This window comes from Danio rerio, chromosome 8 (genome assembly GCF_049306965.1).
Source record: "Danio rerio strain Tuebingen ecotype United States chromosome 8, GRCz12tu, whole genome shotgun sequence".
NCBI classification, from domain to species: Eukaryota; Metazoa; Chordata; class Actinopteri; order Cypriniformes; family Danionidae; genus Danio; species Danio rerio.
In genome coordinates this window covers 52,299,682-52,322,502 of record NC_133183.1, presented here as the reverse complement: position 1 = coordinate 52,322,502, position 22,821 = coordinate 52,299,682, and the positions used below count along the sequence as shown (strand labels likewise).

General features: G+C 35.9%; 1 protein-coding gene across 5 annotated transcripts in view; it reads left to right on the top strand.

Annotated features, from left to right (window-relative positions):
- The window catches only part of adgrd1 (adhesion G protein-coupled receptor D1), a 121,373-nt gene that overhangs the window by 37,442 nt on the left and 61,110 nt on the right, over positions 1 to 22,821 (top strand). For all 5 annotated transcript variants that reach the window (XM_073911109.1, XM_073911107.1, XM_073911108.1 and 2 more), the window contains 2 exons: positions 10,898 to 10,973; positions 15,549 to 15,690. In XM_073911109.1, the coding sequence (XP_073767210.1) occupies positions 10,898 to 10,973; positions 15,549 to 15,690 (218 nt within the window). The remainder of the gene's footprint in view (positions 1 to 10,897; positions 10,974 to 15,548; positions 15,691 to 22,821) is intronic.

Here is a 22,821-nt window from a genome sequence, read left to right as displayed (position 1 = left end):
TTTATTTTTTATATAGTAATTAGGGTTCTAACATTTAATATTAAGACTATATTTTTATTTACGTAGTATATTTTATCTTGTAAAGAAACCCACATTGCTTCATAAAAGTAAATAATGAATATCATCGGACACAAGCCATTAGCTTCTTACAAAATTCTGAAACAAATAATTTAGAGCTGTGTTACAAAACAAACATACAGTTGAAATCAGAATTATTAGCCCCCCTTAAATTTTTTTATTTTTAATAATATTTCCCAAATGATGTTTAAGAGAGTATAGACATTTTCACATTATGTCTGATAATATTTTTCTTCTGGAGAAAGTCTTTTATGTTTTATTTCGGCTAGAATAAAAGCAGTTTTAAATTTTTTAAACATCATTTTAAGGTCAATATTATTAGCCCCTTTAAGCTATATTTTTTTCAACAGTCTATGGAACAAACCATCGTTATACAAGAACTTGCCTAATTACCCTAGCCTGCCTAGTTAACCTAATTAACCTAGTTAAGCCTTTAAATGTCACTTTAAGCTGTATAGAAGTGTCTTAAAATATCTAGTAAAATAGTATACTGTCATCATGGCAAGGATAAAATAAATCAGTTATTAGAAATAAGTTATTAAAACTATTATGTTTATAAATGTATTAAAAATACTCTATGCTAAACAAAAGATAAGGAAAAAAATAAACAGGGGGGCTAATAATTCTGACTTCAACTGTACATGAAAGTGTAGTTTATATTCAATAAACATCAGGCCACATATAATTTTATTACAATTCTGGGTTCCCAACAAATGTAAAGCACTGGGGCACTCGCACTCGATTACTCGCTCTTTTGAATTTTCCTCTTGATTATCTTAAACATGCTTTTAAAGACAATTTCACATGTTTGCGGCAAATTCGTCACCCGTTCCTCATCATCCGTGCCACCCATTTCATGTAATCTACTTGCACGACTACTTAAATATATATTTGGAGTGAATCATGTACTCTTGCAATGGGCTGAATTTCGCCCACGGAGTGACACGTGTGGCTTAAAGTATACTTCAGCCTTTGTCTTCGTGATGTAATTTTTGCAATCAACGTTGATGTGTATGAACTAAATAGAATGAGATCTCTCACTTGTACTATGCATGTGTTGAGTTAGTCCAAATGTGCTCATCAGAGGTTGAGTACACTTTGAAAGCTGTGTGGATGCAGCTGGAAGTGAGATAGAGTGAACATAAGAAAAGAAGTAAACTCGGACTTTAACTGCAGTATGACGTGATGTAATTTCTGACCTTTTGTCTCAAACACAAACAAGCCCTAAGATCTGTTGTGGATTCACGTCCTGATCCTGCAGCTTTATGTTATTAAATCTTTATTACAAGAAAGGGTCCACATGATTCAATTGAGTGATTTCACTGCAGCAGAGTGCAGGACGCCCCGTGTCAACTACAGTATGCTATGATCAGCCACTAATGGAATAAATCATGTAACCAATGTCAATGCTTTTCCACTTGCTAATCTGCAGTTTATCCGTAATGTGTCTAATGGAACGGACTGAAACATCAAGGTTTGAATGGCAATGGACTTCTAAACAAACTGCCAATCATGTTTTCTCTTCTTCCTTGAATAGAAGGATGTTGTTATGAATCATTCCTACCCAATTCAACCCCCGATTGTGAGTAAATGTGTGCACACACATCTCCGAGCTTTCAGCTGAAAGGACACATTGTTTTCAGCAGGATGAAAGACGTGTGTTTGTTGTCTGTTTATTTGTTGTTTATGGCTGAAAAGGACAATGCAATCAACTCTGATGACTTCCTGCTGCTCTCTGATGAAAACTACCAATCTCACGGTTGCCTTCAGGAGAAAGCCTTATATCGTTTAGAGCCATTTAGAGCAGAGATTTGAGGGGGGCAAATAAATTAATTAACTTTTTTTAAATTAAGCTTTTATTTTAAACTGTAGAGTTAAAATGTTTTTAACATTGTTTCATACTTTTTAACTTTTTGGAAAGCCAATGTTCAGTGCTATTGGGAGCACTTTTAGCTTAGCTTAGCATAGATCATTGAATCTGATTAGACCTTTTAAGACACTGATTAGTGTCCAGCAACTCCACTTCCAAACACTCAAAAAAAAAATGTTCTGCTTGTTCAAACTACACTTTAAAAAATTCAGGCAGTTCAGCAACAATAAAAACATAATCCTTATTTCCTTTCATTTAGTGATGGGTCGTTCATGAACGATTCATTCATTTTGAACGAATCTTCAATATGACTCGGGAACTACGAGTCCTCTCAGGGAGTGATTCGTTCATCCGCGCGTGCGCACATTTGTGCAGGTAGTATCGTTAATTTCAAGTCTTTATCACATTGGCAGAAGCCAATCATACACGTTTAGAGCCGGAAAAAGAATTACACTGTCATCTCTCGAGTCCTCGCGTTTGAGTCATTCTGTCACGTGATGAATGAACGATCATGGCTCCTTTCGGCTTAGACTGTGCATTGATTAAGATTATATGTGACTGTCAGTATAACGTAAATAAACCACTGACATTTGAAGACATGAAGGGGTGAGCTGAGCAAAGAGACAACAATACCTTCATAGACAAAAGAGCCGGTAAACATTGAATTATTATTTTCTTCTTCTTATAATATTCTATTTATGACTTATTTGTCGTGTGATCAACCTTTTGGGCTAGTAGATGTGTTTGGAAGCAATTCATAACATTTTAATAATATTTTGGCAAATTGAACCAAATGAACTAAATGACTCGAAAAAAGATTCGTTCATCTCGATGAACGAGACTCAGTCAGTAAAATGATCCGAACTTCCCATCACTACTTTCATTTTTTCTTGTTCACTCATCTTTTGAAGACATCAGCTGCACTGACCTGAATTATTTGTCAGTAATACAAAAACATTTAGTTGGGTTAATTAAGAATATTAACTATGAACTACTCTGACAAAACTTTTTAAGTGTTAAGTTGAGTGAACAAAAATATATAATCCTTATTTCCTTTTATTTTTCTCGTGTACTCAACTATTGAAAACATCCGTTGCACTGACCTAAATGTCTGAAGTTGAGTGAACAAACAAAAACTCTAGGAAATTGGTACTTAGAATGGCAGGACATGGCAGGACGAACAGGGAAAATCACTTCGTAATGCTTTACAGGGAAAACAAAACTCAGCAAAGAGTCTGTGTAAATGAGGTGTCTTTATAGTCCTAGTAATCAGTCCATCATGAGCTTGCAGCTGTGTGTGTAGTCAGGAGGAACCAGAAACGGGTGTGTGTGAGGTGCATGATGGGAGTTGTAGTTCATTTAAGTGTTTGTGTGTAGTTCTCGAGCTATCTACACAGGTTTGATCGCTGGTGATCGTGACAGCATTGTGTACACTATCCCGTTAGTTATTTTTACAGGAAACCTCCAAAACAGGAGCATCAATAATAATAGTAACTCTTACCACCACAAAAAAAAAAAAAAAAAATAAAAAATAAAATGAAATACTTTACTGAAGTACAAAATCTAAATACAGTAGTTGGAAAGTTAGAATTTTAGGCATTTGAATTTCCATTAGAATTTTGTTAGATTTTTGTTAAACCAACAAAAAAGCAAGTAATTTAAAGTTTTTTCAAGTTGGATTTTTTTGCAGTGTATTCATTCATTCATTTTCCTTCAGCTTAGTCCCTTATTGATGAGGTGGCCGCCATAGCGTACTGAACCGGCATGTTTTATGGAGCGGATACCCTTCCAGCCTCAACCTACTACCCGGAAACACCCATACACTCTCATTCACACAACCACTCATACACTACTGATGCACACCAATTTACCTATAACCGCATGTCTTTGGACTGTAGAGATAACCGAAGCACCCAAAAGAAACCCACGTTAGAACATGCAAACTCTCAGAAATGCCACCTGACCCAGCTGGGACTCGAACCAGCAACCTTCTTGCTGTGAGGCGACAGTGCTAACCACTGAGCCACCGTGCCTCCACATCTGTTCAAACTACTTATTTAAAATGAGCTGAATCAACACAATTCTTCCGTTTTATTTGGGTGGTACTTAATTATTTTACCATCAATCCATTTAAATGTGTTGACTTTATTGCTTTGTGTTTGGACAACATGAAGTAACTGTGTGAAACCCTGAATTTCTACAGCATGGCTGCAGCAGTCACAAAGATATTACGCAGCGTAAAGTTCCTTGATCATTATGCTGAAATGTGTGTATAGTTCCTAGACATTTCGATCTTAGTGCATGATGTAACCAAAAGAGTCGAGCTTTAAATAGGAAAATGATCAAAACTCTTCTTAGATTTATATCTGTAAGATGTTAATGGTTTTATCCAATTCAATGATCTATGCGTAGCTAAGCTAAAAGTGCTCCCGCCAGACCCCAAGTTGCTAATGGTCTAATCCAATTCAATGATTTATGCTAAGCAAGCTAAAAGTGCTCTGGCAGTAATCAACTGAATAGATTTTAAAAAATTTCCCCCGAAAAAAAAGCCTATTTCTAAAATAAGTGGACTGTTCCTTTTAAAATGTACAAATACAAGATGAGGAGTGAGTTGCAGTTTCCCATGTGGCATCAGTAATTATGAGAGCATTAAATGTTTTGTTTGTTTGACACAGTTTCGGGGTCAGTTCCCCTCAGCTCCTCTGGCCTGAGCCCTCTTCTGTTCATTATAAAGATTTTTAAAGTTTCTATTAAATCTCTAATATCAGAAATGGCACATAAACGCTAGCACTGGCATTCATGTGCCACTGAACTGCTTTTCCTGTACAGCGAGGCATATGGTACTCTTCATTAACAGAACCAGGCAGAGCTTTTATACGGCAATTAAAAAGAGTGAGAGAAGGAGCACATTCAATTGCTGCATGTCTCTGCTCGGCCAAGTTTCTTTTAGTCTTAATAAAAACATTTGTATGAGATTTCACTTCTTGGTTTGCAAGGCTTTGGCCCAGAGCTCACTTGTGAGGAGTTAGCAGAGACACATTGATGTTGCTTATTTGGTCCATTAACACCTGTAAAGCTGTAATAAGTAGTGCTAATAACCCTCTTCGGCATGATTCGCAGTAACAGAAACACAAACAAGCATCATTGTGGTGTTTTTAATAAGCAGTTCAATTAAAAAGAGACAAAAATATAATTGTTAATCTATTTTTCGCTTTGTTTTGATAGTTATTGTTGACTTCAAAACTGTAAAGAATGTTGTTTTTTGTAATAGAAAAAAATATGTACAATACAAATATTAGAAGTAAAAATAGTACAAATAAATGCTACTTTTGGTAACTCCTTTAAATAGGTAATGAAATATGACAAAAAATTCAACTAATAATAGAAATAGTCAGAAAAAGCTAAAAAATGTACAAAAAAAGCTTGAAACTTGAATTTAATTAAAAGTTGAAAATACACAATAAATTAAGAAAAATACTTTTAATATGTTTTAAAAACAGCAATTAAAACATTGAGAATATTTTTTAAAATTGTGTGTGTGTGTGTGTGTGTGTGTGTGTGTGTGTGTGTGTGTGTGTGTGTGTGTGTGTGTGTGTGTGTGTGTGTGTGTGTGTGTGTGTGTGTGTGTGTGTGTGTGTGTGTGTGTGTGTGTGTGTGTGTGTGTGTGTTTATACACTCACCGATCACTTTATTGAATACACCCTTATCCTGTTGGAAGTAGCCATCAAAAGATGGATTCACTGTGGTCATGAAAGGATGGACATGGTCAGCAACAAAACTCAAGTAGGCTGTGGTGTTGACACAATGCTCAAGTGGTACTAATGGACCCAAAGTGTGCCAAGAAAATATCCCCCACACTATTACAGCACCACCACCAGCCTGAACTGTTGAAACAAGGCAGGATGGATCCATGCTTTCATGATGTTGATGCCAAATTCTGACCTTACAATCCGAATGTTGCAGCAGAAATCGAGACTCATCAGACCAGGCAACGTTTTTCCAATCTTCTATTGTCCAATTTTTGTGAGCCTGTGCATTAGCTGACAGGAATAGCACCCGGTGTGGTCTTCTGCTGCAGTAGCCCAGTCTGCTGTTGTGCGTTCAGAGATGCTTTTCTGCAGACCTCGGTTGTAGCGAGTGGTCATTTAAGTTATTGTTGCCTTTCTATCAGCTGGATATCTGGCCATTCTCCTCTGACCCCTGGTATCAACAAGACATTTGTACCCACAGAACTGCCACTCACTGGATATTTTCTCTTTTTCGGACCATTCTCTGTAAACCCTTCAAATATAAATAAACTTCATATATCTATGTGTATATGTATATATATATATATATATATATATATATATATATATATATATATATATATATATATATATATATATATATATATATATATATATATATATGAGCAATATCACACGGATAGCAGTGTGATATGGCTGTATATCAGCACTGGTGGGAGGCGTGCCTTGGCATGAGGTCGCAGGCCGAGTGCCTTAGCGTCCCACCAGTGCTGATATACAGCCATATCACATTGCTACTCGTGTGATATTGCATTTATACAACAGTTCGACGACACAATCATGTACATAAAATATAATATCAAACACGGAGAGTTTAAAACCATTTTATATTAGGAACTACTTTCCTCCGCCATTCATTCACATCTGCAGCTGACGTCAGAACAGCAGAAGCCATTACTAATTCATCAACATCACTTTAGAGCTAGTGTTTAAATGATTCTCTACAGCGTAATGTCTAGTGATGACAAAACAGCTGATTTTGATCCCATTTTAAGATTATAAGGCTGAACGTGACATGAAATGCCATCCGTCTGCAGAGATGTCTTCCTACAGTCTATTACAGTCTACAGTATTTCTCTGTTGCTGTCGGTATTGTGACGGGTGCCAGGTGTCCCAGTGTTTAGCCTGAGACTTTAAAGAATTAAAAAAGGATTCTATTGTTTCTATTGGCCTTTATGCATTTTACCCAAATGCTGTCGACAATATACATGCCAGTCAACGACAATGAGTAGGCAAAAGGAAAAGAAAAAGACACTCAAACATCCGTGGCAAAATAAAATGTATGTGGGCAGACTAAAACACAGAGGTGAAGAGGCCTTTGTGTTATGTTACTGGCAAATTATCGCAGATTCAAGAACCAGACAGAACTGTTGTATAAATAAATAAATAAATAAATAAATATATATATATATATATATATATATATATATATATATATATATATATATATATATATATATATATATATATATATATATATACAGTATATATATATATATATATATATATATATATATATATATATATATATATATATATATATATATATATATGGTAGTACTATGTACTTTAACAGGGGCACCGCTAGGTGGGTAAAATTAGGACAATTTTAAGGACCAATGCCATTTTGGGCCCCCCAGAGATACTATTAGGTGCCAACCAGAACCATCAACCCCAACGTGCCTATAACTTTCCATGATTAAATCATGAAAAACAACCACAGTCATAATGTGTAATATTTCTGCAGTTATTTGTGTAAGTCAATTTTAAAATTTTACTTTCTTGTTTTGTGGTCCAGTTATCAACATTATATGCCAAGGTCAAAAGCATTGTGTTTGCATGTGAATACTGGAGTTGCTTTTGAATGCAATGGGAAATGGCCCTGTGTATTTATCTTTTAATGGCTGAAATATTTTTGAAGTTGAGTGTAACATGTCTCCCCTGCGCACACGTGGTGGTCCCTCCTGGCACTCTTTTCGCGTGTGTGCGAACACACATCTTTCCCATTAGAGCTGCAGTGAGAGGAGCGCATGCAGTGTCTGTGATAATGAGTCGATCCTCTCTGTGCACATTCAATTGCTGCATGTCTCTGCTCGGCCAAGTTTCTTTTAGTCTTAATAAAAACATTTGTATGAGATTTCACTTCTTGGTTTGCAAGGCTTTGGCCCAGAGCTCACTTGTGAGGAGTTAGCAGAGACACATTGATGTTGCTTATTTGGTCCATTAACACCTGTAAAGCTGTAATAAGTAGTGCTAATAACCCTCTTCGGCATGATTCGCAGTAACAGAAACACAAACAAGCATCATTGTGGTGTTTTTAATAAGCAGTTCAATTAAAAAGAGACAAAAATATAATTGTTAATCTATTTTTCGCTTTGTTTTGATAGTTATTGTTGACTTCAAAACTGTAAAGAATGTTGTTTTTTGTAATAGAAAAAAATATGTACAATACAAATATTAGAAGTAAAAATAGTACAAATAAATGCTACTTTTGGTAACTCCTTTAAATAGGTAATGAAATATGACAAAAAATTCAACTAATAATAGAAATAGTCAGAAAAAGCTAAAAAATGTACAAAAAAAGCTTGAAACTTGAATTTAATTAAAAGTTGAAAATACACAATAAATTAAGAAAAATACTTTTAATATGTTTTAAAAACAGCAATTAAAACATTGAGAATATTTTTTAAAATTGTGTGTGTGTGTGTGTGTGTGTGTGTGTGTGTGTGTGTGTGTGTGTGTGTGTGTGTGTGTGTGTGTGTGTGTGTGTGTGTGTGTGTGTGTGTGTGTGTGTGTGTGTGTGTGTGTGTGTGTGTGTGTGTGTGTTTATACACTCACCGATCACTTTATTGAATACACCCTTATCCTGTTGGAAGTAGCCATCAAAAGATGGATTCACTGTGGTCATGAAAGGATGGACATGGTCAGCAACAAAACTCAAGTAGGCTGTGGTGTTGACACAATGCTCAAGTGGTACTAATGGACCCAAAGTGTGCCAAGAAAATATCCCCCACACTATTACAGCACCACCACCAGCCTGAACTGTTGAAACAAGGCAGGATGGATCCATGCTTTCATGATGTTGATGCCAAATTCTGACCTTACAATCCGAATGTTGCAGCAGAAATCGAGACTCATCAGACCAGGCAACGTTTTTCCAATCTTCTATTGTCCAATTTTTGTGAGCCTGTGCATTAGCTGACAGGAATAGCACCCGGTGTGGTCTTCTGCTGCAGTAGCCCAGTCTGCTGTTGTGCGTTCAGAGATGCTTTTCTGCAGACCTCGGTTGTAGCGAGTGGTCATTTAAGTTATTGTTGCCTTTCTATCAGCTGGATATCTGGCCATTCTCCTCTGACCCCTGGTATCAACAAGACATTTGTACCCACAGAACTGCCACTCACTGGATATTTTCTCTTTTTCGGACCATTCTCTGTAAACCCTTCAAATATAAATAAACTTCATATATCTATGTGTATATGTATATATATATATATATATATATATATATATATATATATATATATATATATATATATATATATATATATATATATATATATATATATATGAGCAATATCACACGGATAGCAGTGTGATATGGCTGTATATCAGCACTGGTGGGAGGCGTGCCTTGGCATGAGGTCGCAGGCCGAGTGCCTTAGCGTCCCACCAGTGCTGATATACAGCCATATCACATTGCTACTCGTGTGATATTGCATTTATACAACAGTTCGACGACACAATCATGTACATAAAATATAATATCAAACACGGAGAGTTTAAAACCATTTTATATTAGGAACTACTTTCCTCCGCCATTCATTCACATCTGCAGCTGACGTCAGAACAGCAGAAGCCATTACTAATTCATCAACATCACTTTAGAGCTAGTGTTTAAATGATTCTCTACAGCGTAATGTCTAGTGATGACAAAACAGCTGATTTTGATCCCATTTTAAGATTATAAGGCTGAACGTGACATGAAATGCCATCCGTCTGCAGAGATGTCTTCCTACAGTCTATTACAGTCTACAGTATTTCTCTGTTGCTGTCGGTATTGTGACGGGTGCCAGGTGTCCCAGTGTTTAGCCTGAGACTTTAAAGAATTAAAAAAGGATTCTATTGTTTCTATTGGCCTTTATGCATTTTACCCAAATGCTGTCGACAATATACATGCCAGTCAACGACAATGAGTAGGCAAAAGGAAAAGAAAAAGACACTCAAACATCCGTGGCAAAATAAAATGTATGTGGGCAGACTAAAACACAGAGGTGAAGAGGCCTTTGTGTTATGTTACTGGCAAATTATCGCAGATTCAAGAACCAGACAGAACTGTTGTATAAATAAATAAATAAATAAATAAATATATATATATATATATATATATATATATATATATATATATATATATATATATATATATATATATATATATATATATATATATATATATATATATATATATATATATACAGTATATATATATATATATATATATATATATATATATATATATATATATATATATATATATATATGGTAGTACTATGTACTTTAACAGGGGCACCGCTAGGTGGGTAAAATTAGGACAATTTTAAGGACCAATGCCATTTTGGGCCCCCCAGAGATACTATTAGGTGCCAACCAGAACCATCAACCCCAACGTGCCTATAACTTTCCATGATTAAATCATGAAAAACAACCACAGTCATAATGTGTAATATTTCTGCAGTTATTTGTGTAAGTCAATTTTAAAATTTTACTTTCTTGTTTTGTGGTCCAGTTATCAACATTATATGCCAAGGTCAAAAGCATTGTGTTTGCATGTGAATACTGGAGTTGCTTTTGAATGCAATGGGAAATGGCCCTGTGTATTTATCTTTTAATGGCTGAAATATTTTTGAAGTTGAGTGTAACATGTCTCCCCTGCGCACACGTGGTGGTCCCTTCTGGCACTCTTTTCGCGTGTGTGCGAACACACATCTTTCCCATTAGAGCTGCAGTGAGAGGAGCGCATGCAGTGTCTGTGATAATGAGTCGATCCTCTCTGTGCATTTCAGCAGCAGCCCAACACATTCTTCAACACACATACATCTGTGTGATCTGATATTAATACTTGTGCATCTGTTTCCTTCTGCAGCTCAGACCACTATTGTGGGACTTTTCTACCACAAAATGCACAACTACTACAAAAAAATCAGCCCTCTACAAACAAGGTAAAGAAAGTGTATGTGTGTGTGTGTGTGTTTGTGTGTGTGTGTGTGTGTGTGTGTGTGTGTGTGTGTGTGTGTGTGTGTGTGTGTGTGTGTGTGTGTGTGTGTGTGTGTGTGTGTGTGTGTGTGTGTGTTCTTGTTTAATAGGTTTTATTAGGACAAAACTGTATAAGGACATGGGTATTGTCTAGTTGAACTCTATTACGGTTTTTTCAACTGCTTACACACAAAATCTTTTCTTGTCAAATGATTTCGATAACCTTTCACTCAAAATGCAAAACTACACAAAATCTCCAAAACCATAAGCAACACACAAAACACTGCACACAATGTCCAAAACACAAAAATCTAACAAGAAATGACTAGCTTTTCTTTTAATAAAAATGTAATGAAATAATTATAATAAATCTAATAAATAAATAGTTTGGATTCAATTATTGCTATTGTGTTTATTTTGCAAGAGATGTGAGTCATTTTGCAGTTTGTGTGTGCAATCTTGGATTTGTGTGTATAATTTTATGGAGAAAAGAGGCACTTTACAAACTGTAAGGTGGTTTACAAGGACATATTTGTGTTCTCATAATTCAAAACATTTAAAATCATATTTAACTGGGTTTTTAGATATTACAAATTTGCCACAGGTTTTCTGTGAATGGAAAGTTCTCATAATATAAGTGTGTGTGCGTATGTGTGTGTGTGTGTGTGTTTCCTGTACATGCTGTTCTTGTGGGCATGATTTATCACTGTGGTTCTCTCTCATGTGGGCCTCTGGGTCTGATACTCCCAGTCATTAAGTCGGCTGATAACACTTGCTTTCCATCTTAACACAGCCGTGATCAGCACTGAAGTCGAGTTATTTATTTTAGCACAGCTCTGGAACTCAGCTGACCTCATTTTATGTAACTGAACTGACCAACAAAGCTGAGAGAGCTTGTTAACATTTAAATATTTATGAGAACCCAGATATGTGATATGTAAAGATTTAGTCACAAACGCACAAATGTTATATCCACTGTCAGTTATTTATTAAGATCACAACACGCTGTCTGTGCATTCTTTAGCAGTTTTGCATTGTCTTCGTAAGTGATTCTGTGATTCACTTGTTCAAAATCAGCAAGGCAACAAGAAAGATGTTGAATTCAGAAACACATCCTAACATAGTTCTACAAAGAAAGATTTGCCAAAAATAGTTTAAGTAGTATATGTAGTATGCTAGTTAGTGATCCCATGTGATTTATGAAAATATTTGTTTGACAAAAAATATATGTTTTTTAAGACAGTTTGTTCAAAAAGACTATACAGTAATCATTTATTCAGCAAATGTATTTTTTTTTTAAAAGGAAACAAGTGATTAATTCAAATTATTTTAAATATTATTTCAAAAACACTAATTCATTCAGCATAGAAGGAAGTGAGCGAGTGAGTCACTGAATGATTCATTATTCATTCATTCATTTTCTTTTTGGCTTAGTCCCTTTATTAATCTGGGGTCGCCACAGCGAAATCAACTGTCAACTTACCCATCATATGTTTTACGCAGCAGATGCCCTTCCAGCTGCAACCTATCACTTGGAAACATCCATACACACTCATTCACACACATACACTATGGAAAATTTAGCCTACCAAATTCATCTGTACCGCATGTCTTTGGACTGTGGGGGAGACCAGAGCACCCGGAGAAAACCCTCGTGATTACGGGGAGAACATGTAAACTCCACACAGAAATGCCAACTGACCCAGCTGAGGCTTGAACCAGCGACCTTCCTGCTGTGAGGTGAATGTGCTACCCACTGCATCATCATGCAGCCCATGAATCATTAATCTGATTCTTTTAAAAAACACTAATTCATTCAACAAAGGGGACAAAAAAAAGAGTTGCTACATTAATCAATACTGATACATCCAGCAAAGAAACAAATAAATGAATCATTAAATTAATAATTTAAATCCTGTATTTTGAAATATTAATTCTCATTTTGGAAATAAGACAGTGAGTCACTGAAAACTTTCAACCAAGTTATTCAAAAACACTGATTTATGTGGGAGAAAATAACTTAACGAGTCATTGTATAAGTCCGTAAGCAAATTGATTCATTTAAAAACACTGATTTATTTCGGAAGAAAACATTAAAAGAATCATTTAACATTTGTTTAACAAATTTAATTCAATTCAATTCACCTTTATTTGTATAGCACTTTTACAATGTAAATTGTGTCATAGCACATTCACATAGAATATTATAGTAAATTGAAACAGTGTCTGTCCAGTTTTCAGTGTTTAAGTTCAGTTCAGTTTAGCTCAGTTCAGTGTGGTTTAAAAATCACAAGGGTCCAAACACTAAAGAGCAAATCCATCGACGCGTAGCTCTACAGATCCCGAACTATGCAAGCCAGTGGCGACAGCGGCAAGAAAAAAACTTCACCATTTGGCCAAAGTGAAGAAATAAAAAACCTCGAGACAAACCAGACTCAGTTGGGCACGACCATTTCTCCTATGGCCAAACGTCTTGTGCAGAGCTGCAGCCTAGGCGCCGGAGGCTGGAGAATGCTGGACCTCAGCGAAGACTCGTCAGTCCCTGGAGCATCACAGGAATCAGTCTCATGCTCTCCACTCCTCCATGAACACCACTGCAGCTGCTCAGGAGACGGCATGGTCCATGATTATGGAAACCTTGGGATCATGTTGTCGCTGGTCTTGGATCAGATCAGTGGCGCTGCATAGTTCAGATGGAAATAGATAATAAAGAAAATAATTAGTGTAGCTGCTGTTCTTAGTGCATATAAACCATAAGCAAAAATCTGCATGGAGCATATTCATGTATCATACCGCTAAGTGATGCACTGAGTGTATGCTTTGCTAAAAAGATAGGTCTTTAATCCAGTTTTAAACTGCGAGAGTATGTCTGAGACTCGGACATTGTCAGGAAGGCTATTCCAGAGTTTAGGAGCCATAAATGAGAAGGCTCGACCTCCTTTACTCGACTTTGCTATTCTAGGTACTACCAGAAGCCCTGAGTTTTGAAATCTTAAAGAGCAGGTTGGATTGTAGAGAGACAGAAGGTTGGTTGGATAAACAGGAGCTAGATTATTTAGAGCTTTATAGGTGAGAAGTAATATTTTAAATTCAATACGAAACTTAACAGCCAGCCAGTGTAAGGAGGAAAAATTTGGGGTAATATGATCATATTTTCTAGACCTGGTAAGAACTCTGGCTGCTGAATTTTGTACTAGCTGAAGTTTGTTAATAGGGGATGAAAGAAGGCAGTTTTTGTGACATGGGATATATGATTTTCAAAAGTTAAATTGCTGTCTAATGACACCCAGATCTTTTACAATAGAGCTAACGCTAACTTTGTATCCCTCTCAGGCACGTACACACATAGGGCTCAACCTGTGCCCTTTTTAGTCTTGGATATAAAGTGCCCTTCCAAAATGATCAAAAGTGCCCCTGCGACGCGACAGACCCTCTGTACGCCCTTCAGTAGGCGCACGACAACACCAATCTTGAGTACGTGCGCTCAACCACCCCCCCACCCCCACCCCCAACTGCATTACAGTTCGCGCGCGACAACACAGGTGATCAGAACGCGCGCGACATCATGCCCTTTGTACGGCCTCTGCACGGGCCTGATCCCTCTAATTGTAGGTCTAGTTGTAAGATCTGCTGTGTATAGGATTTAGGCCCAACAAGTAACAATTCTACTTTGTCTGAGTTTAAAAGAAGAAAATTGTTGGTCATTTATTTAAAACATTTATTCATTCAGCTGTGAAATACGTAAACTGCTGAATCATTCATTCAACTTATTCTTTCATTCACATTGATTCATTCAGCAAGGAAACAAATGAGCCATTCAATCCCAAGTTAGGGTTTTTCATTTAAAATCATTGATTCATTTAATGACTAAACATGTTACTAAATCGTTTAAGAAAATAAGCAATTAAGTCATTCAACTATTATTTTATTAGTTAGGAAAAATGAGTAAGTCATTAAGTATATCATTTAGCCAATTGCTCAAAATAAGTATTACCTCATTATCTAAACATCAAACCAATTTGCTCAAAACAAAAGTTTTTTTTTTTTAGAATTGAAGCTAATTTAATAATTTCACTTACTGAATAACCATTGAATCAGTTTTGTTATCAGCAAGTTCACTAAAAACCACACCATTCATCTAACCCAGTGGTGTTCAAACTCGGTCCTAGAGAGCCGGTGTCCTGCAGATTTTAGCTACAACTTGCCTCAACACACCTGCATAAATGTTTTTAGAAAGCCAGCCCAGGTGTGTCTGATTGGGGTTGGAACTAAACTTTGCAGGACATCAGCCGTGCTCTGGTTTCCCCCACAAGTCTAATGACATGTGAAATAGGTGATTTGGGTGCACTAAAATGTACGTAGTGTATGTGTGTGAATGAGTGTGTATAGATGTTTACCAGTGATGGGTTGCAGCTGGAAGGGCATCCACTATGTAAAACATATGCTGGATTCCTCTGTGGCAACCCCAGATTAATAAAGTGACTTAGCCGAAAAGAAAATGAATGAATGTATAACCTATAACTGACTGTCCATTTCTGCAGGATCAATGAAGCAGTGGATTTTAAAGATCATAAGATCCAGATGGCCAGTCATCTCATTTCTCTGAAGGTTGAACCGTCTCCTGCACTGTCACTCAATCTGTCCATTGAACCACTCATCAGGATCGTCCTCACACATCAGCTGGTAGGATAATGTCAATCTTCCAATCATTTTCTTCATTCTGATATTTAGTCAAGAGCGCTGGTGCTTATGTGTGTTTATGTATGTAGCAATAATTTAGTTTGCTTGAGTAAAGTGGCAAAAAAGCATTTAGCTCCTTGCAGAAAGTAAATTTGCTGAGGAAAGAATATGAAAAGCTGATAGGCGGTAGAAATATACTTATTAACATAGTCATAACTGTCTCATTAATGTTTTAGGTCTTATTTAAGTTTTTCTATTTTTAGTTAAAGCTTCTGTAAAGAGCAGACCTACATTTGACAGGTGACACAATCTCATTAAAGTAACTTGATTGTTTGGCGTCAACTACAGTATAGCCTACATAGGCTATACAATTTAAGGGCATTCTATGTTACAACATTGATAGGATCTGTTTTGCTAAGTTTACATCTAATTATTAATTTCCTTTAACATCTCTAGTAGGCTATCATTATTGTCCCTCTTTGCTGGTAAGATAAACAGCCTTTTAGCAAAGCCTATATTGATATACTGGTGGTTCAGTGACAGTTTGACACAGGCTACACTAAATTGAGGACAGTTTAGCTACTTTTTAAAGCACTCCCTCACCTGAACTCAACTTTACCTAAAAGCACAGAAACACTATGGTAAAGATCTGGAGAAATACTTTAAAATAGTGACTTATATTAAAAAATGTTGACAGAGGTTTGTGATTTAAGAATTATAGCGAAGCATTAATTAACTGCTAATTTTTCATGGAGCGGTTTGTTTGAGGTATTTCTAGTTGATTTCTAGTTGGATTCAGTCAGTGTTTTTGTTTTGTAAAAAATATTTTATTGTTTTGTGTTTTTTAAAAAAATATTTATGGCAGGCCCATATTTTATACTTTTTAGTTAGGTTTTTTTATGCTGTTGAAAACACTTCAACTGCGTGAAGAATTTACAATGTTCTGTTGTTAATATTTTCTGTTAGCTGTTGTTCACATGTTAAAATAAATTAATATTTTTTGCAACATGAATGCAATATTTAATGTATCAAACACAAAATAAATGCGTCGATTACTTTTTTGTTAAATAAATGATAATTGAATATTATTCTGATCGATTAACGGTTAATATTCGGTTAACGAGCAGTGGTTGTCAAAATCAGCGCCTCTAAATTGATTCAAAAAGCCCAATGTCAGGATAAAGTTTTGGCTTGGCATGTGTTTTGGTTTTTGCTGTGTTGATTTATTCTCTATGCATCCATGTACTGCACTGGGTCTATACTGTAGTCAGGTCAAGGTGTCTGGTTTAGACATCACCATGTAGTCCTGTTTGCAACTTGACCAAGCTTTAAACAGTTCAGAAGCTTTTTGCTGTGTTATACAAATATAGTGCTCTGTTAATTCTAAAAGCTGCGTGCTATACATTTTTTTCCATCTGTGATTTAGTGAGCATAAATCGATCAATATGGGCTCCTTCCATTGTTTGGCTATTATGTGCCTTTTATCGTCACCACATGCTATTTAGTGAATATTTGTGAACCATTCTGCAATCTGATGGTATGTTTTGCTCTATAAAGCAATCCCTCAATCCCTTGTGTATTATACACTTGGGTTGGATAGTCTGCTTTGTCAATGAATGATATTACTCGTTGTTTGTTTGTTTGTTTGTTTGTTTGTCTGTTTGTTTGTTTGTTAAACCCATGTGAACTGCCATATGCTGCCTTATCTTGGCCAGGCGCTCTTGTAAAAGAGATTTTGGTCCCACTTTATATTAAGTGTCCTTAACTACTATGTACTTACATCAAAAAAATAAATACAATGTACTTACTGTGTTTATGATGTATTTGAGAACACTTGTGGTGCTTTTGAGTTCGGATAGAGGTTGGGTTATGGACAGGTTTGGTGGCATGGGTAGGTTTAAGGGTGGGTTAAGGTGTAAGGGATGGTCAACAGTGTATTTACAAATGTAATTACAAAAGTTAATTACAGATATATACATACATGTATTTAATCAAGCATAAGTACACAGTAAATACATGTTATATTTACACAATAAGTACATTGTAACAAACTATTAGTTCCTATGTAAGTACATATTAGTTAAGGCCACTTAATATAAAGTGGGACCGAGGTTTTTAATCTCAATGTGAATTTCCTGGTAAAATAAAGGATACAATGATGATAATAGTAATTGATCACATAAAAATGTGTGAGACAACACAAATGTAACAAATGCCTGATTAATCATTTAATTGCAATTAATCTACTTGGGATTAAAGGCTTCTGTCTAGCCAGAATCACCCCTTTTATATGTCTCAAACTGAACAGAAATCATTCTTAATATGCTGGAGGAAAACGCTCAAAGACCACTTTTTTTTTTTCTTGCTGTGTTTGTGGTTTTGTCTTTTGGTGAGCCGTGTTACACAAGAACCCCAGAGTTCAGACTTGCCAGGATTAACCATGGAAATCCATTTGGGTTTGCATCATCCCTCACTCACTCGTTTCTCAGCTCTGAAACAGCGAGAGAGACGTACGCCAAAAGAAAAGTGGTTCTGAACGCTGGGACTGTAATCCTTGAGGTCTTTTGAGGAGGGAAAGATGATTTGGTTTAACAAGGAGCTTATTTGCCGTGTGAGCGCGCAGATCCTACAACTCATTCGAGGATTCATCCGTCTGCCAGATTTTCATGGGAAACCCATCAGAAATGGATACAGATGGCATGTAGACGGGTTAACCAATACAGCATGTTTTTGGAGGGTATTTGCTATTAAAAAACAGCGAGGAGTTCACCGTAGCATTAGATTTCACACAGCACATTACGCACGTTATCCATCAGCTAACCCACATTTGACAGCTCACCATGCTCTTTACTATTACATAAGATCTGCTAAACTTTATCAAGCAGAGATGTTTTATTGAATAAACAAGAAGCTTGTACACAGTTTAATCCCCTCAAAGGAAACCATTGTTGCTTTTTTCATTGTTCTTTTTAAAGCAGTCCAATTGGAAACCCTGCTGTATTTCATGTAACTATAGAGACTAGCATTTGTTTTGAAGGCTTCTTTATGGGTTTTGTGAGAGATGTTTATTTCAGTGATGTTTGTTGATGGAAATGTGTCTTTGTACCAGAACTATTATGCTAAATGTGAGGAACCTGCTAAAAGAGTAAAGCCAGAGAAATGTTTAATGAAATGGTTTATACATCAAAATAGTTCAGTTGCAAAAGCCGCTAAAGGTCACTTCCGCCAAAAATTAGCTAATGACATTGAGCGAATGCTTTAGGCATGTATTACACCATCAACAAATAGATTTGCCTCAAATTATCTAAATCGCAGCACCAACGTATTCAGAAATAACAGTTTGTTGGCAAAAACCTCTAAACGGCCTTTGACAGCAAAATCCGCTATATCTCGAGAACCAATCAGAAGGAGCAAATCAAACCAATCAGAAGGCGCAAATCAAATCAAGTAATGTTTTCAATGTAATGGCGTGCTGATACACCGGCTTTCATGAGGAGACTGTTTTATTCTGCTATTGATTTATATTTTAAAAGATTTGATGGAGTTTGGAGTTTGATGAACTGTATGAGCCTGTCCGACTGTCAGTAAATGGCAAATGAAAACGTCCCTTACCTCAAAACTCTGTGCATTATAAGGAAAAGAAAACACACCGTACAGTTGAAAGTATAGGCTAACATGCATTCATAACTTTTTTTGCGCAGTGACGCTACTTTGAATGAGTCCAACTTACTATACATTAAACAGCAACTGTGTTTCATGAAAGACAAAGTAAAAAGTTCATTCCCACATGGATGCTATGAGGTTAATGTCAGTTTTAATGTTATTGATTTATGCACTTGACAGATTTCATTCATTCATTTTCTTCTGTTAATTTTAGATGATTTGTGTAATGTGTTTTATGTTTGGTAAAATAATTTCTAATGGTGTCTTCAGTGATTTTCAACTAATTGCACTGTCTTGTCCCAATATGTGGATTTAGAGGTTTTTGCATAAAAAGCACTGGTGGATTTAGCTGGTTTTCACGCAGAAGAAAACTTACCTTGTTTAAAACCAAAGTTGTTTAAAACCAAATTGTCTAAAGTGACATTTTTTTTTTTGAAAAAAGGGATTCTATTTACTAGATAATGACCTTTACATTATATATAAAATAACATTTCTGAACCTAATTATAGGAGCCTGATAGAAAATGCTCATTTACAAGAAAAGAGGTCTGATAGATTTAGAGGGTTTTGCATCTGAACTCTTCATATATTCACAAAGACAAATCAGTTCAATAATTATGCTACAGTATGTGCAGCTATTTCTGTAAAATTTCGCCGTTCATACCACACATTATGAAAATTGACACCTAGCATTTATATTCTCTTTGTTCATAGTATAAATGGATAGTTAATTTAAAGATGAATATTTACTCACTATTTATTCACCCTAAAGTAGTTCCAAAGCTTTATGAGTTCCCTTTTTTCTGCTAAATTTAAAAGAAGATGTTTTGAATAAAGCAAAAAAAAAAAACCTGTAACCATTAAATTCCATTGTTGGGAAAACAAAAACTATGGAAGTCAATCATTACAGGTTTCCAGCTTTCTTCAAAATATATTCTAATATATCGAACATGTTTTTTGCAAGGTATTGGAGTTAATGATGACAACATTTTCAGTATTGAATGAACTGTTCTTTTAATCGTCTTGCTAATTACAGTTGTTTGCTTCCTGTGTGTGAAACAGAGGCATTCTGTTTCATGAATCACTAGATCAATAATCTGTCACAATGTCTGTGATGAAGGGCTGTGTTTAAGATAATGGTTTCTGGTTTATGTTAGGTAAAATCCTTCAACAAGTGTTAAATGTTAGAGAAGAGTTTTTATGTTGTCTGTGGTTTTTGGATGATGTCAGTAGTTCTCACAGTAGATTTCCTCTGTGATCAGAGCAATAATTGTGTTGATTTACTGTCTCTCAGATGTACTAGATTAGCAAAGCTACTTGTTTTTAAAATTGACAATTCAAAAGTTTTCTGAATGACTAGACCTGAGGAAACACTGTAGGAAATTGTAATTCTGTTTGGCACGCCAGCAAATCAAATTTATGAAAATAAAACAATTAAACAATTTATGAAAATTAGAAGTTGTGATGTTTGAAGTCCTTGTGAACAAGAAGTTGCTAAGACTTTTGTTTGAGAATGCTGATTGTACTTTTAACCTAAACGTAATATTATTCCGTAGAGGGCGGGGTTTTTTTTAGCGCGTCATTCCTTTGTAGAAAACTAACAGGAAGAGGGGGTGTGGTTAAAAATATTTTAGCTGAATCTGTCAAACTAATGTCAACAGAGAAGCAGCGTCACTCCAAATATAGTAGCAAATGCTCAGACTTTGACTGAAGATTACCAAAGAGTATTTTTTTTCAGTGGATTAACTTTCATGGATTACCTGCCTAACTAAAGAATAACAATGTGCATATGCAAAATAAACATTATAAATGTTGATTTTACATGAACTTTAATGTTTTTGTGATATTGTTGCAGGTTTTTTTATTAAATAAAAGCTTTTATCTAAAATATAACTGCATACAAGTCTGTTAGATTACTGTTATGTTTAATCAATTTATTATGTTATGGCTGAAAAACAATTGACTTTGTTTCTTTTCAAAATTATAATAGTCTATAAACAATAAAATCAGCTTTCATTAAGAGTCATACTGATTCATCTTCAAATGTTTAAGGCTGTAAATTTGTTACAGGCATTTTGATGGCAGCTTGTAACTCAGTAATTTGTTTTGACACAATTTTATGCTAAGTTCTGTCTCTATATGTTTTAATTGGTTTTAGTTTGTCTTTTCTTTTACGCTTGCTTCTGAAAACACTATTGGTTGGGTTTGGGGAAGGGTTAGGATAGATGATCCGTGGGAAAAGCCCCAGCTTCTCATGAGCACGTTCAAGAATAACATTTATCTGAAACAAAACAAAATGTACCTTAAGTTACAGATTACAAATAAACAAAAATGTAGACAGTGCCCTCTTGTGGATTTGCCATATGAAACATGCTACAAAATGTACCCAGAGCAGCATATTTTCCATTTTGCAAATTGTAGACCAAGGTATGTATTTCCAATGTAAATAGGCTGTAAACACTAACATATCACATCTCTAAACTACATAGACAGCAACCTAAGCGATAGTATCATTTATTTCTTCTCTTTTTCTTCTCTCTTCTCTCACCTGTCCCCTCTCTCGCTGCTAGATCACATGGCATGAGGTCAACAAATGGAAAGAGTGATTTCATAAGGAATGCTGGCGATGATCAGTGTCGAAATCAACAGGATTAAAAAAAGATTTCTGACAAGCTCTCGCTTCCTTTACAACCTAATAAAGCTCGAGCGGAACAGACACAAAACAGAGACGCCACTCAGAGTGAGCGCACGTCTGTTGCGCTGTTTGTGAGCATGTACGTGCACTTCAGTGTTTACGCTAATCAAAGACGTTGCCGGAGGCTGTTTATTAATTGTTAGAAGTTGAACCGCCAAATCCAGTGCATATATTAAGTGGTCTGGTCTGGATTAATACAATCATCCAATTGTACTGTGTATTTGTCTTCATGTGAAAATGGTTTTGTGTCCTGTTTGTACATGTTTGTGGGTGAATTTACTGAACCTCAAGCAATTTTGGTCTAAGACGTATTTCCGCTGCGGTTTAAATTGAATCACAGATTCACACAGCCCTATTGCCATTACAACATATCTCAGCAAACCTGGCACACATTTCCATGTTTGATTGAGGACTTTTGTTGTCTAGTTGGTACAGTTAGAGTTTCTAAAGGTACAATAATGAGTAGAGGAAACCACCAGATGCTTTTTATAACTCACACACCCAATTCCTGTCTAAACTCATTCATTCCCTCGCTCAAGCAGTCACTCTCTAGGTCACTCACTCTCATTCATTCATCACTCACTCAGTCACCCTTCTCAGTCACTCAGCCACTCATAGACTCTTTTTCCACCTTTTCTGGCTGGATATCAATAGTCCAGACAGACCAACATGCTCAGACCTTAGACAAAGCCAAAATCAAGCTGTGTTTTCATCGTCAGGCCAAAGAACAGCCCTTAATGTTTCTCACTGGAGCAAATGTCACACATTTCACCAGCA